At 31.8% G+C, this 13,115-nt stretch overlaps 1 protein-coding gene across 3 annotated transcripts in view; it reads right to left on the bottom strand.

The window, feature by feature from the left end:
* SPAG16 (sperm associated antigen 16) overlaps positions 1-13,115 on the bottom strand; it is a 164,243-nt gene that overhangs the window by 131,075 nt on the left and 20,053 nt on the right. For all 3 annotated transcript variants that reach the window (XM_081261962.1, XM_081261961.1, XM_081261963.1), the window contains exons 3-4: positions 10,973-11,068; positions 1,402-1,520 (exon numbers count right to left, since the gene is read on the bottom strand). In XM_081261962.1, coding sequence (XP_081118088.1) covers positions 1,402-1,520; positions 10,973-11,068 — 215 coding nt within the window. The remainder of the gene's footprint in view (positions 1-1,401; positions 1,521-10,972; positions 11,069-13,115) is intronic.

The following is a 13,115-nucleotide window of genomic DNA, read 5'->3' as shown; positions in this document are numbered from 1 at the left end:
TATTACTAAACCTATATTATAAAAAGACACAGTACATAATTGTTACCTTCTAACTGCAACATCACACTGCATCCCAGTAATCACATAGTTTCCTAAAATGTCATCTCATCAATTCAGAGCGATCAATTTTAAAGGATGATAACAATTATCTAATTACTAAAAGTCTATTTGGATGGATATTTCTCTAAGGGAATCATTTCACACTTCACACTGGCCTAACAAGTTAAGTACCATGCTTCCTAACACACATTCTTAGAAGACAAAAAAGTAATTGAATCATATTAATTTCTCATTTCATCACTTGCAAATTAATCACTGACATACATTTATAAAAATGTATTTTCTAATATATCTATCATTATTTCTTCAGAACATTTTTTAAATCATTCACACAATTTGCAGTTTTAAAATAAGCAGTATTATTTTTCTACCACCAAACTCAATTTTTTTCTTAGATTGTATTAATAAAAATTGGTATTTATTAAATTTATTCACATTCAATATGATTAAACAATGAAACCAATTATTCTTATATGCATGTTCTCAGTATATGAGATGGGAAAAAAAACATAAAATTAGAATTATATCACAACCAGATTAGTAAAAATTGCAAATTACCTCAACATTTAAAAATCAGGATTTAATCCAAAACAGTATAGATTAATCTGTATATATCTTATATATACATATTTTATTTCTCTCTTTCTACAACATACAATGATTATTAAAAATAAAAAATATTTCAAATCCAGTCATTTAATAGTATTATTTTAAAGAATGCCAGGAATTCAAAAATATGCCTGGTGACCTTATTGTTATAGCAAAGGAATAAAACCGCATGCCAGCTGATTTTCATAATCAGTAAGTTACTTAAATTTTCAATTATAACAGAAAAATCTTATTTTTAGATAATATTTGAAAATACAATGACCCTAACTTCTAAAGGAAAGACTATACATTCAAAAATAATCAGGTACATAAGATGGGAAAGGCAGGTGTTTAACAATTCATAAAGCAAGCAATGTAGTACTGTTAACAGAATGTCAGTGTAGGAAACAACACCATTAGAAATTACACAAAAACAGTAGGAAAATATTTCATAAAAATATTTTTGTTATTTAACTCCAGGAGATATTCAATTTTCTTAATATTTTTTAAAGATAATTAAATTTGAATATTTTAGAAAGATGTTTAATAAAATTTCTTGGCAACTATACATGATTGTGTATCTGTGCACTTACGTGTTTATATGAGTGTGTGTTGTAGTTTCAAAGGTGAAGATAGGAAAGGTTTCTATCTGTGTAAATTGCATCACTTCACAGTCTTTTAAGGCAGTTGAACATACACACAGTAAATGCTATTACCATTTCTAGAGAACTATTTACCCACAAAATTGTTTACCATTCAGATTGAAAGCAATCAAGAGTTCTGGTCATTCCCATTTTGATCAGAAAATTGCAGAGAAAGTCTTCTATTACTTCAGGAACTGCATGCCTTGAAGGAAGAACTGTTTTCTGCTCCTGAAATATAAATATAAAATTATTAATTCTGTAAACATAAATGCTCTGATTAGTGGTACAAATAGGTTTTCATTCATTCATTCATTCATTTTTTAACAATTTTTCTTAAATATTAAATGCCAGGGACTATTTTAATCCCTAGGCTTAAAGCACTGATGAAAACAAACAAGTGTCTGCCCTCATATGTGACAGTCATATGAATGAAGACAGAATATGGATGACTAAATAAAACATATACAACATGGCAGAGAGTACTAAGTGCTGGGGGCAAGGGTAGGGGTAGAAAGCAGAGGCTTAAAGATAGGGAGAGGCAAGCTTAAGGCAAGAACATGCACGGAAATAGGGAGCTACCATGCATTTGGTAACTCCCTATTTGGTGGAGGAAGACTGCACTGAAATATGAGGTTTGAGTCATAATCTCAAAAAAAAAAAAAAAACCTCAAGTACTGAAATCCAGAATGATCAAAATTCCTAAGGTATAAGATCCTGAAGGACCAAAATCCCAAAAATATAATTCTAAAAAATTTTTAACTCTTTAAAAAGATATTACTTATTTAAATGATTTAAGAAACAATATCATGACAGAACACATCAAATGCCACTTCACACAATAATATAGGCAACAATAACAAACATTTTTATCAGCATAAACATTCAGGTATACTAAGTACAGTTGTACAGGTATAACTGATGTAAACAGACAAACTTATTCATAAAAAATAGGTTAAAAACAAAAGGCAGGGCTGGGGATGTGGCTCAAGCGGTAGCGCGCTCGCCTGGCATGCGTGCGGCCCGGGTTCGATCCTCAGCACCACATACCAACAAAGATGTTGTGTCCGCCGAGAACTAAAAAATAAATATTAAAAATTCTCTCTCTCTCTCTCTCTCTCTCTCTCTCTCTCTCTCTCTCTCTCTCTCTCTCTCTCTCTCTCTCTCACACCTCTCACTCTATCTTTAAAAAAAAAAAAAAAAAGGCAGGCTGGGGTTGTGGCTCAGTGGCAGAGCACTTGCATGGCATGTGTGAGGCACTTTTGATTCTCAGCACCACATATGAACAAATAAATAAAATAAAGGTCCATCAACAACTAAAACCATATTTTTAAAAAGCAAAAGATATATATACCACTATAGTTAGTAATTATGTGCACACAGTTTTATAACTGTAATCATATGAAGTACCATCATGAACAATCTCAATCTTTGATGAAATCAATCAAAAACCAGGATGGGTCACACAAACACATATGTAGTCACACAAAAGCTACAATCTCAAGAAACATTTTTCACAAATGCACATGTATAAAAAAAGGACATCAATTCATTTACTGAGGAAGTTTCAAGGTTTTTACAAACTTGCAATGCTTATATACAAAGTCAATAATGTTTTAATGCACTTTTGCAAAGCCAAACTTGCAAAAAAAAAACTGTGTAAAATGAATTAGTTATCTAAAAATCTTCACAAAATTTTGACGTCCAATACTATAAATCATATGAAGATGAAATACAAAGGACAGTGAATACTAAAAATATAATAATGATGTTAACTTAAAATAGTGGAATGGAAAAAAAGAAAAAAAATTCATCATGAAAATACACACTACAAAGATAGATTATGGGCAACTGCACATATGTAGTCCATAGGATTTAGAAGACTTTCATAATCATTAAGTCTATTTTGAAGTCTTGCACATGATGAAGACTGTTGTTTTAAAGTATAGCTCTCAGAGAATATGTTCACATTCATTTTCTATGTGGCACTGCTCTTTTCTGAAGTTCTTCTATGATTTGATATATTTCTTCTATGTTTGATATCACTGAGATGAACACTCACTATGAAATTTTCCCACCTCCCATGCTGTCTTATGTTATTGTGGATACTCAGAAATCTCTTCTTCATGCATTCATAGAAAGACCACAAATTTGGCAGAAATTATACTGGTGACAGTACAGCAACATCATTGTAAATGTGTCTTCTTTTTTTATTATTTTTTTAATTTTTTTTTATTTATATGTGACAGCATTACAATTCTTATTACACATATAGAGCACAATTTTTTGTATCTCTGGTTGTACACAAAGTATATTCACACCAATCTGTGTCTTCATACATGTACTTTGAATAATAATGTCCATCCCATTCCACCATCATTTCTAACCCCATGCCCCCTCTCTTCCCCTCCAACCCTGCTGCCCTACCTAGAGTTCGTCTATATCTCCCATGCTCCCTCTCCCTACCCCACTATGAATCAGCCTCCTTATATCAGAGAAAATATTCGGCATTTGTTTTTTGGGGATTGGCTAACTTTACTTAGCATTATCTTCTCTAACTCCATCCATTTACCTGTAAATGCCATGATTTTATTCTCTTTTACTGCAAATATTCCATTATATATATATATATATATATATATATATATAAAAAAATGTGATATATATATATATATCACATTTTTTAATCCATTCATCTATTGAAGGACATCTTGGTTGGTTCCACAGTTTAGCTATTTTGAATTGTGCTGCTATAAACATTGATGTGGCTGTGTCCCTATAGTATGCTGTTTTTACGTCCTTTGGATACAGACTGAGGAGAGGGATAGCTGGGTCAAATGGTGATTCCATTCCCAATTTTCCAAGAAATCTCCCTACTACTTTCCATATTGGCTGTACCAATTTGCAGTCCCACCATCAGTATATCAGTGTATCTATTTCCCTACATCCTCACCAACACTTGTTGTTGTTTGTCTTCATAATAGCTGCCCTGTAAATGTGTCTTCTTATCCTAGGACACACGTAAATATTTCCAAGCCAATCAGTAACTTTACTGGCTTCTCAGGCATTTGTGACTTTCATTCAGTGAAAGTTCCTGAAATTTCATCAGCTAGAAGAAAAGCCAGTGTAGACAAATTATGAATTTTTAAACTGAAGTTTTCATCCTTGCTATATTGTATAGCCAATAAACCTGCCTAACTTTTCTACCAAACATATTAGGTTGAATGGATTTTTTTTTTACTTGAGAATACCTTGAAATGCACTTTTAGATCTTTGATTGCACCTGATTCCAAATATGTCATTATGATGTGGTGATTCAATTAAGATCTGTTTCTTTGTGAAAAGTCTACCATATATCTCCAAACAAGCATTTATAAAATGCTTCACTTTGTTTAAGATCCAACACAGGCATGAATGGCATATAGCTGATTTTTAAAAAAATACAAACATGTCTGTTTTGCAAATGCTATCAGTATTATGATCATCACTGGATACAGTGCTATATTAGCACAAATCTAGACAAAAAAGAATGACTTGTGTTTCAGATGTGTATCAGGTAGAGCAAAGACCCTGAGGCAACAGTGTAATTGGATTCTTTCACTAAGGAGGTGAGCTTTCCCTTCCAATAGCACATAATATACTTAAAAAGGAGGAGCGGGTGGATAATAATGTAGGAACCTTTTGAATATAACAATTTTGGTATATTTATTTTTAGAAAAACTATGGAAGAAATGTGTGATTGAAGAAGCTATATTCTATAATGAAAGTAAGTACTTCTATCAGGAGTCAGCTAACTGTTCTCATGAATAAAGTTTAAGAGAACACAACTATGTCCATTTGTTTACACACTGTCTATGGCTCTTTCACAGTACATGAGACAGCTGACTCCTTGCTGGAGACATCTGATGGCTCTTATTTTCATTTACCATATTGACAGAACATCTTTTGATAGCTAGCCTAGAAAAATGGAGATATTTCAGTAAGTGACATATAAAATCAGATAAATCAAGTATATCACATAAGCCACTGTATAAATAAAACAAATCAAGTAATGGGTAGTTTCTATCTCTTCCTGAACATATCTGAAACACATACCCTGAAACACTCACATGGAACAGAAATACAACCACCTCACCTGCTGTGGTTCTTACTTATACATATAAATGTATATCAGGATTAGAGGTGTTAAGTAAGAATCATAGTTGAGTCTCCTTAAAAACCCTCATTTACTTATCCAAGATAATTACATATTGATTTAACTAGCAATATAAATATATTTGCTAGATAAATCAATATATAAAGGAGAAAAGTACTTCGAATATCTTGGATACATAAATGAGGGCTTTTAATGAGAATCAAGTATGGTTCTTATTTAACACCTCTAATCCTGATATACCTATACCTTAACCCACAGTCCTTCTGTATTTACACAATATACACACACACTCCAAGCTATAATGTGATAATAAATGTCTCTTGTATTTTTACACAAAATATTTACTCAACATATATTTGGTGAACATTCCCCATGTGCTAAACACTGTGAAAGTTGTGAGGAATTCAACAAAACACAGTCCTGTCTCAGGAATTGAAAGACTGCTTGAGTAAAAACTAAGCATTACAATATAGAACTCTTCTATTTATAATAAGATTAGATTACAAAGGCCTGTTCATAAATTTACACAGACATCATACACACAACCAATATGCATATTTACATAATTTAAGTAGCACTTTTATCTCAATTATACATTATTTACAACTCTCATTATGACTTTGTAGCTAAATTGTGATATTAATAAAACTCCCCAGAAAAAGCACACAAAAAAGCAATGAACACAGACTAGCAAAAATGTGCATCACTTTACAGATTGCTGAATTACTAAAAATATTCTACTCTTATGGACTCAGAAATCTGAAGATAAATAAAAGTGGCTCTGGCCAAGTACCTTCATTTCACAATGACAGTTCTAAAGTTGACATTTTTTAAGTAGAGTTTTCTATGTTATGTCACTATTGATATAGTGATTTGCTAGATAAATCAATATATAAAGGAGAAAAGTACTTCAATTATCTTGGATAGGTAAATGAGGACTTTTAAGAAGACTCGGGTTGACTTTATAGAAAACAAGGAAGTTCAACTGGCAAAGAAAGAGACATGGAAATTCAAGGCAAGAAAAAGAACTGCGGCAAAGACAAGGTGTGACAGTTCAATTCATTTGTACTCAAGATCTTAACAGCAGAAGGACCAAAGATACATTGGAAAGACAGCAAGCATATCAAAAAGTCAAAGGCAGGTAGAAGGGTGGTGACAGTGAGGATTTAAGTTTTAAGAGATAAATTCAAATCTGCATTTGGAAACATCATTTAAGCAGGAGAGAAGGAAGCACAGTTGCATGCAGTAGCTCACCTGAGAGAAGACAAAACACAGGTCCAAGAGACTAAGTGAGGGATGAAGATGAGGAGAAGAATATGAGAGATGAAGACAGATAGAATTACACAGAAGTACTGACTCACACATACCAAAATTATCTTACTTTGAACTATTTCTAAAGTCAGTGGTTTCCTCTGAAAACTGATGTTGACCAGTGAAAAAAGAAAATAATATTAAAATACAGGTATTCTTACTCTGTCTCAAATTAAAAATAAGAAGGGCTGTGATTTGGCTAAACACCCCTGGGTTCCAATCCCCAGTGCCAAAGGGGGTAAAAAATCCAAGTGGTCTTAAAACATAAAACTCATTTTATTTGGGAATTCCATCACATTCATTCCTCAATTCACTTTAAGCCAAATATAACAGGTTGGCTAGTCTATAGGTAAGGCTTTGAGCACAAGGAGCCTGGTTATTTAAATTGAAATTAAATGTGTACCTCAAGAAAATGGAAACTTACTAATGACAAATAGTTCTTTTTATTATGACTTAGCAACTGAGCCTATAAATAATTAAAATTATTTTGTGTATTTAATTCATTAACACTATGATATGCAAAATTTGAAATAATTGCACTAATCTCACATGAGATCAAGGTCTAAATAAAATGAATCTAAATTTACTAATCCTAGACTACTTTTCTTGTTAGCCAATATATTTCTTACCAAGGATACTAAAAATATCTTAGGATATAATTCATTAAAACTTATTAAATTTTATAATCTCCAGAACACTTTTCTACTCTTAAAAATTGCCAAATACTCCAGAGACTATTTTTACATGAGATTATATCAATCAAGACTTATCATATCATAAATTAAATTTTAAAATATTTATTTAATTTATAATAAAAGATTTACATGCTAACATAGATTAACATATTTTTATAAAAAATAACTACATTTTCCAAAACAGAAAATAATTACTAAGAAAAGTGGCACTGTTATAAATTAAAGCATTTTCTCAGTATTTAACCTGTTGTGGTATGTTGTCTTAGTTGAGCTATATGAAGAAAATCCAATCTCAGACAGATGGTTAGAAAATAGAGAACAAAATAAAAACTCTGAGAGGGTTCTGGGGACCTCAAACATACTTCCTACAATACTTTGAAAACTACTGAAAAATATGCTAACCAACAATATAGCCTGGGTTAGTCGTCAATTAGCCTTCTCCAAAAATACTTGAATGTTCTATAGAAATGCTTAATGTCTACCTAAATTCTTAGAGGAGAAGAAGGTGCAAGAAGAGGAGGAAGAGAAATAGAAAGGAGAAAAGGAGGAAGAGGAAAGAGAACCTGTCAGGAAATCTCACATTTATATGAGTTGAGTACCCTACTATTATCTTTAAAGATTAAAACTCTGATTTTATAAAACTTGGAAATTAATATCAAATGGCAGCAATATAAAGGACCTTTGAGACTGAACCTCAAAAATTAACAAAACAACCAAGAACCAAAGAGGCTAAAAAATTATCCAAAAAATGATGATAGCATACTTATAAAAAGCTCACAATTTAGATGGGGAAACCCAGCTAAAATGGAAGTAGTACTTTCTTTTCATACAATTACATGCATATATCTCAAGAATGTGCACACACTTAGAGAAAGAAATGTATGCGTGCATGTGTGCTTACATATGTATATATTCCCATCTTTACTTATATTAAGACTTGGAAAAGACTTCAGTTTTAAGAAACAATAAGTAGCATAACTTAACTACCCAAATGTTAAATTAATAACATCTCCTATTATTTTTTTCAAGAATCACTTCAAATATAATGAAAATACATTTTATTCAGAATTCAGACCACGGTACCTACTAAAAAAACAGGCAGTGTTTCAAATACACAATTTAGGGAAAAACTGATCAATAGATAACTAAACTATGATTAGACAGGAAGAAGAAGTTCTAGTGTAGTACTGTGTAACATAGTGACTACAGGTAACAATAATATACTGTACATTTCAAAAAGCTAGAAGAAAGACTTAAGGTTTTACCAAGAATAAATAATGTTGAGGAGATAGGTATGACTACCCAGATTTAAACATTACATGCGTACAGATTCCAAAACACCATATTATTCCACTAATACACATAATTTTTTATGTTTTTGTCAGTTAAAAATAAAATTAATTTTTTAAAAATATGCTTCTAAAATAAAGCACACCATCAATTCTCTAACTTGTAGTCTATACACCAATTTTTTAAAAAATTATAACAACTTATTTAAATATCAACTTTTTAAGTCTATTAATTTCTTAATAAGAATATTTACTGTATTTCTACTTAACTTTTCTAATAGTACCATGACATTTTACTTGTTATCTTTAATGTAAATGTTTAAAGATCTCATTCCTACTGCATCCTCTAACATATAAGAAAATATATCTTGTTTATGACCAATGTAATAAGATAATGAAAGAAAAATGATTTTGTAAGAAATAAATATTCTTTAAAACAGAAAGCCCAAGCCACAAGTCAAAGCTACTTTTTGGAGATTAAAATAAAAAATAAATTATAAAATATCACAAATATATTTATGATAAAATGAATCCATATTTAATTTTAATAGCATAAGGGAAACTTCTGTGAATTTTCCACATAGCACTGTTTCTCTAAAGAACCAAAGAACTCAAAACCATGTTGAAATATAACTAAATTCTATAAATCCATAGAAGTTAATTCCTGCAAGGTTATGATTTTTAAAAGCTTCTGAAAATAGATGGAAGAATAATTATAGATATTAGGCTCAATAGATATGAAAGATACTACAATTTACAATATTTCTTCCCCAACTATCCTCCTTTGATTATCTTTGCATTTACAAACACATTTGAGCATGATAACAGATGCAAAGAAGCAAATTTACAGTTTGATTTCTATTTCTTTCTTTGATTTATTTACTCATTCACTAACTCAACTATTTAGTGCCAACTATGTTCAAAGCACTGTACTAGACATATCTACTTTCCCAAATACCAATACAAATGAGTGGTACATAAAATATTTTTAAGAATCCGTCTTTATATAAATGATGCAAAGCAAGAGGTAAGATGATTGATTAAAAGTTGTAATTCATTCAAAAATGCCCTATCTTCAAACTATTCCTATAACTCAGTAGCACATACCTCTAATTCCTACTTGGGAGGCTGAGACAGGAAGATCACCAGTTCAAGGCCCTCTCAAAATTTAAAAAAAAAAAAAATGGCCAGGGAAAGTAACTCTGTGGTAGAACGCCTCTAGATTCAATCCCCAGAACCACAGATAATAAATAAATAAATAATAAAACTATTCCTATTAATTAATGCATTGAGAAATTAAACAGACTAAAAAGTCTGTGTAGTAGAAGACCTCACTTGTGGCTACCTGGAAAGAACTTTTCTAAAGGATAGATTAGAAAATGCAGTTTACTATGAGATGGAGCCCTCATTTTTAACAGTATAAATCAATTGTGACTTCATGAAATCTTCCTCATGAGTTTTTATTTTCCCAATCTGACTAAGTAGATAATTAGTAAAGGAGGTTAATTCTAGATTAAGCAAATCTATCAAATATGGAAAATTTGAAATAGGATATAATATGGTATAACGTCTCACATATTTTCTTACCCTGAAGAAGTCAAAGTTTCAACTAAACAAAAATATCACTTTTAATTAATTAATATTTGTATGAAAATATAAAGCTCTTAAAATATTTTTGGTAGCATCATTAAATTATTATAAATTTTAAATGTTTTTTTAATTTTATAGCTATGTCATCAGTCTTATGTGTTTTGTTATTAAAATCAAAAAGCATCCTATATCATATTCCTTAATGAAATTAGTTTGCACACCTTACAAGAAAATCTTATAACATATTAAGCATTCCCTAAAGGCTGAATATTTCCATGAAAAATAGATGCAAATGTTTATAAAGCCAGCTGGATTAATATGCATATAATACCAAATTCTGAACATGAGTGTTGAAATTTTTTGGTTTAATATCCATGAGATTAATCAGAGTTCTGAAGGAAAGTATCTCTTGTTGCAGTCATGGAAGAGGGGTCATGATGTGGAGGACGACAATCCAAATGAGAATAAATAAGACTGCTTACTTTAAGTAAGGATCAATGACAAAATGAAATGGAAGAAGAAAACATAGGTGATAGGCATCATATAACAAAGTACTTAAAGTTTAAATGATTTTTAAAACTTCATATAAAAAGTATTAATGCTAAACTATAGGATACAATAGTATTCAATATTGATACTCACCAAAATTTGAGTATCTGTAGCCTGCTCTTGGACTATCTGAATTGCTTTTGCCAGATCTTCTTCACCTTCTGGAATACTGAAATTGTCATCTGGTATCTAGATCACAAGGAAGAAAATAGGAAGAGAGCAGAAATATAAAGTGACATAAAATAGCTCCCTCTTATTGACAGAGAATATGTCCTAAGACATTCTACAGATAACCAAAACCACAGATTGTACCAAACCTTATATGTGCTATATTTGTTCCATACATACACATATGTAATAAAGTTTAATTAATAAATTAGGCACAGTGAGCAATTTAAAAACCTAATAATAAATATTATAATAATATACTACAATAAAAGTTATTTAAAACTTATGAAATATTTATTTCTGGAATTTTCTTTTTTTTTTTTTTTCTTTTTTTTTTTTAATTTTTTATTTTTTTTTTATTGGTTGTTCATAACATTACAAAGCTCTTGACATATGATATTTCATACATTAGATTGAAGTGGGTTATGAACCCCCAATTTTACCCCAAATGCAGATAGCAGAATCACGTCGGTTACACATCCACAATTTTACATAATTCCCTAATAGTAATTGTTGTATTCTGCTACCTTTCCTATCCCCTACTATCCCCCCTCCCCTCCCCTCCCAACTTCTCTCTCTATCCCATCTACTGTAATTCATTTCTCTCTTTGTTTATTTTCCCATTCCCCTCACAACCTCTTATGTGTAATTTTGTTTAGCAATGAGGGTCTCCCTTCATTTCCATGCAATTTCCCTTTTCTCACCCTTTCCCTCCCATCTCAAGTCTCTGTTTAATGTTAATTTTTTCTTCCTACTCTTCCTCACTGCTCTGTTCTTAGTTGCTCTCATTATATCAAAGAAGACATTTGGTATTTGTTTTTTAGGGTTTGGCTAGCTTCACTAAGCATAATCTGCTCTAGTACCAACCATTTCCCTGAAAATTCTATGATTTTGTCATTTTTTATTGCTGCATAGTACTCCATTGTGTATAGATGCCACATTTTTTTTATCCATTCATCTATTGAAGGGCATCTGGGTTGGTTCCACAGTCTAGCTATTGTGAATTGTGCTGCTATGAACATTGATGTGGCAGTATCCCTGTAGCATGCTTTTTTGAGGTCTTCAGGGAATAGTCCGAGAAGGGCAATAGCAGGGTCAAATGGTGGTTCCATTCCCAGCTTTCCCAGGAATCTCCAAACTGCTTTCCAAATTGGCCGCACCAATTTGCAGTCCCACCAGCAATGTACAAGTGTACCCTTTTCTCCACATCCTCGCCAGCACTTGTTGTTGTTTGACTTCATAGTGGCTGCCAATCTTACTGGAGTGAGATGGTATCTTAGGGTGGTTTTGATTTGCATTTCTCTGACTGCTAGAGATGGAGAGCATTTTTTCATGTACTTGTTGATTGATTGTATATCCTCCTCTGAGAAGTGTCTGTTCAGGTCCTTGGCCCATTTGTTGATTGGGTTATTTGTTATCTTATTGTCTAATTTTTTGAGTTCTTTGTATACTCTGGATATTAGGGCTCTATCTGAAGTGTGAGGCGTAAAAATTTGTTCCCAGGATGTAGGCTCCCTATTTACCTCTCTTATTGTTTCTTTTGCTGAGAAAAAACTTTTAAGTTTAATTAAGTCCCATTTGTTGATTCTAGTTGTTAACTCTTGTGCTATGGGTGTCCTATTAAGGAATTTGGGGCCCGACCCCACAATCTGTAGATCGGAGCCAACTTTATCTTCTATCAGACGCAGAGTTTCTGATTTGATATCAAGCTCCTTGATCCATTTTGAGTTAACTTTTGTGCATGGCGAGAGAAAGGGATTCAGTTTCATTTTGTTGCATATGGATTTCCAGTTTTCCCAACACCATTTGTTGAAGATGCTATCCTTCCTCCATTGCATGCTTATAGCCCCTTTATCAAATATAAGATAGTTGTAACTTTGTGGATTAGTCTCTGTGTCCTCTATTTTATACCATTGGTCCACCCGCCTGTTTTGGTACCAGTACCATGCTGTTTTTGTCACTATTGCTCTGTAATATAGTTTGAAATCTGGTATCGCTATACCGCCTGATTCACACTTTCTGCTTAGAATTGCTTTTGCTATTCTGGGTCTTTTATTTTTCCATATGA

The sequence above is a fragment of the Spermophilus citellus genome, assembly GCF_964194105.1.
Source record: "Spermophilus citellus genome assembly, chromosome: 11".
In the NCBI taxonomy this organism is placed as follows: domain Eukaryota; kingdom Metazoa; phylum Chordata; class Mammalia; order Rodentia; family Sciuridae; genus Spermophilus; species Spermophilus citellus.
Note: the sequence above shows the minus strand (reverse complement) of the source record. Positions and strands in the feature narration are given on the sequence as shown.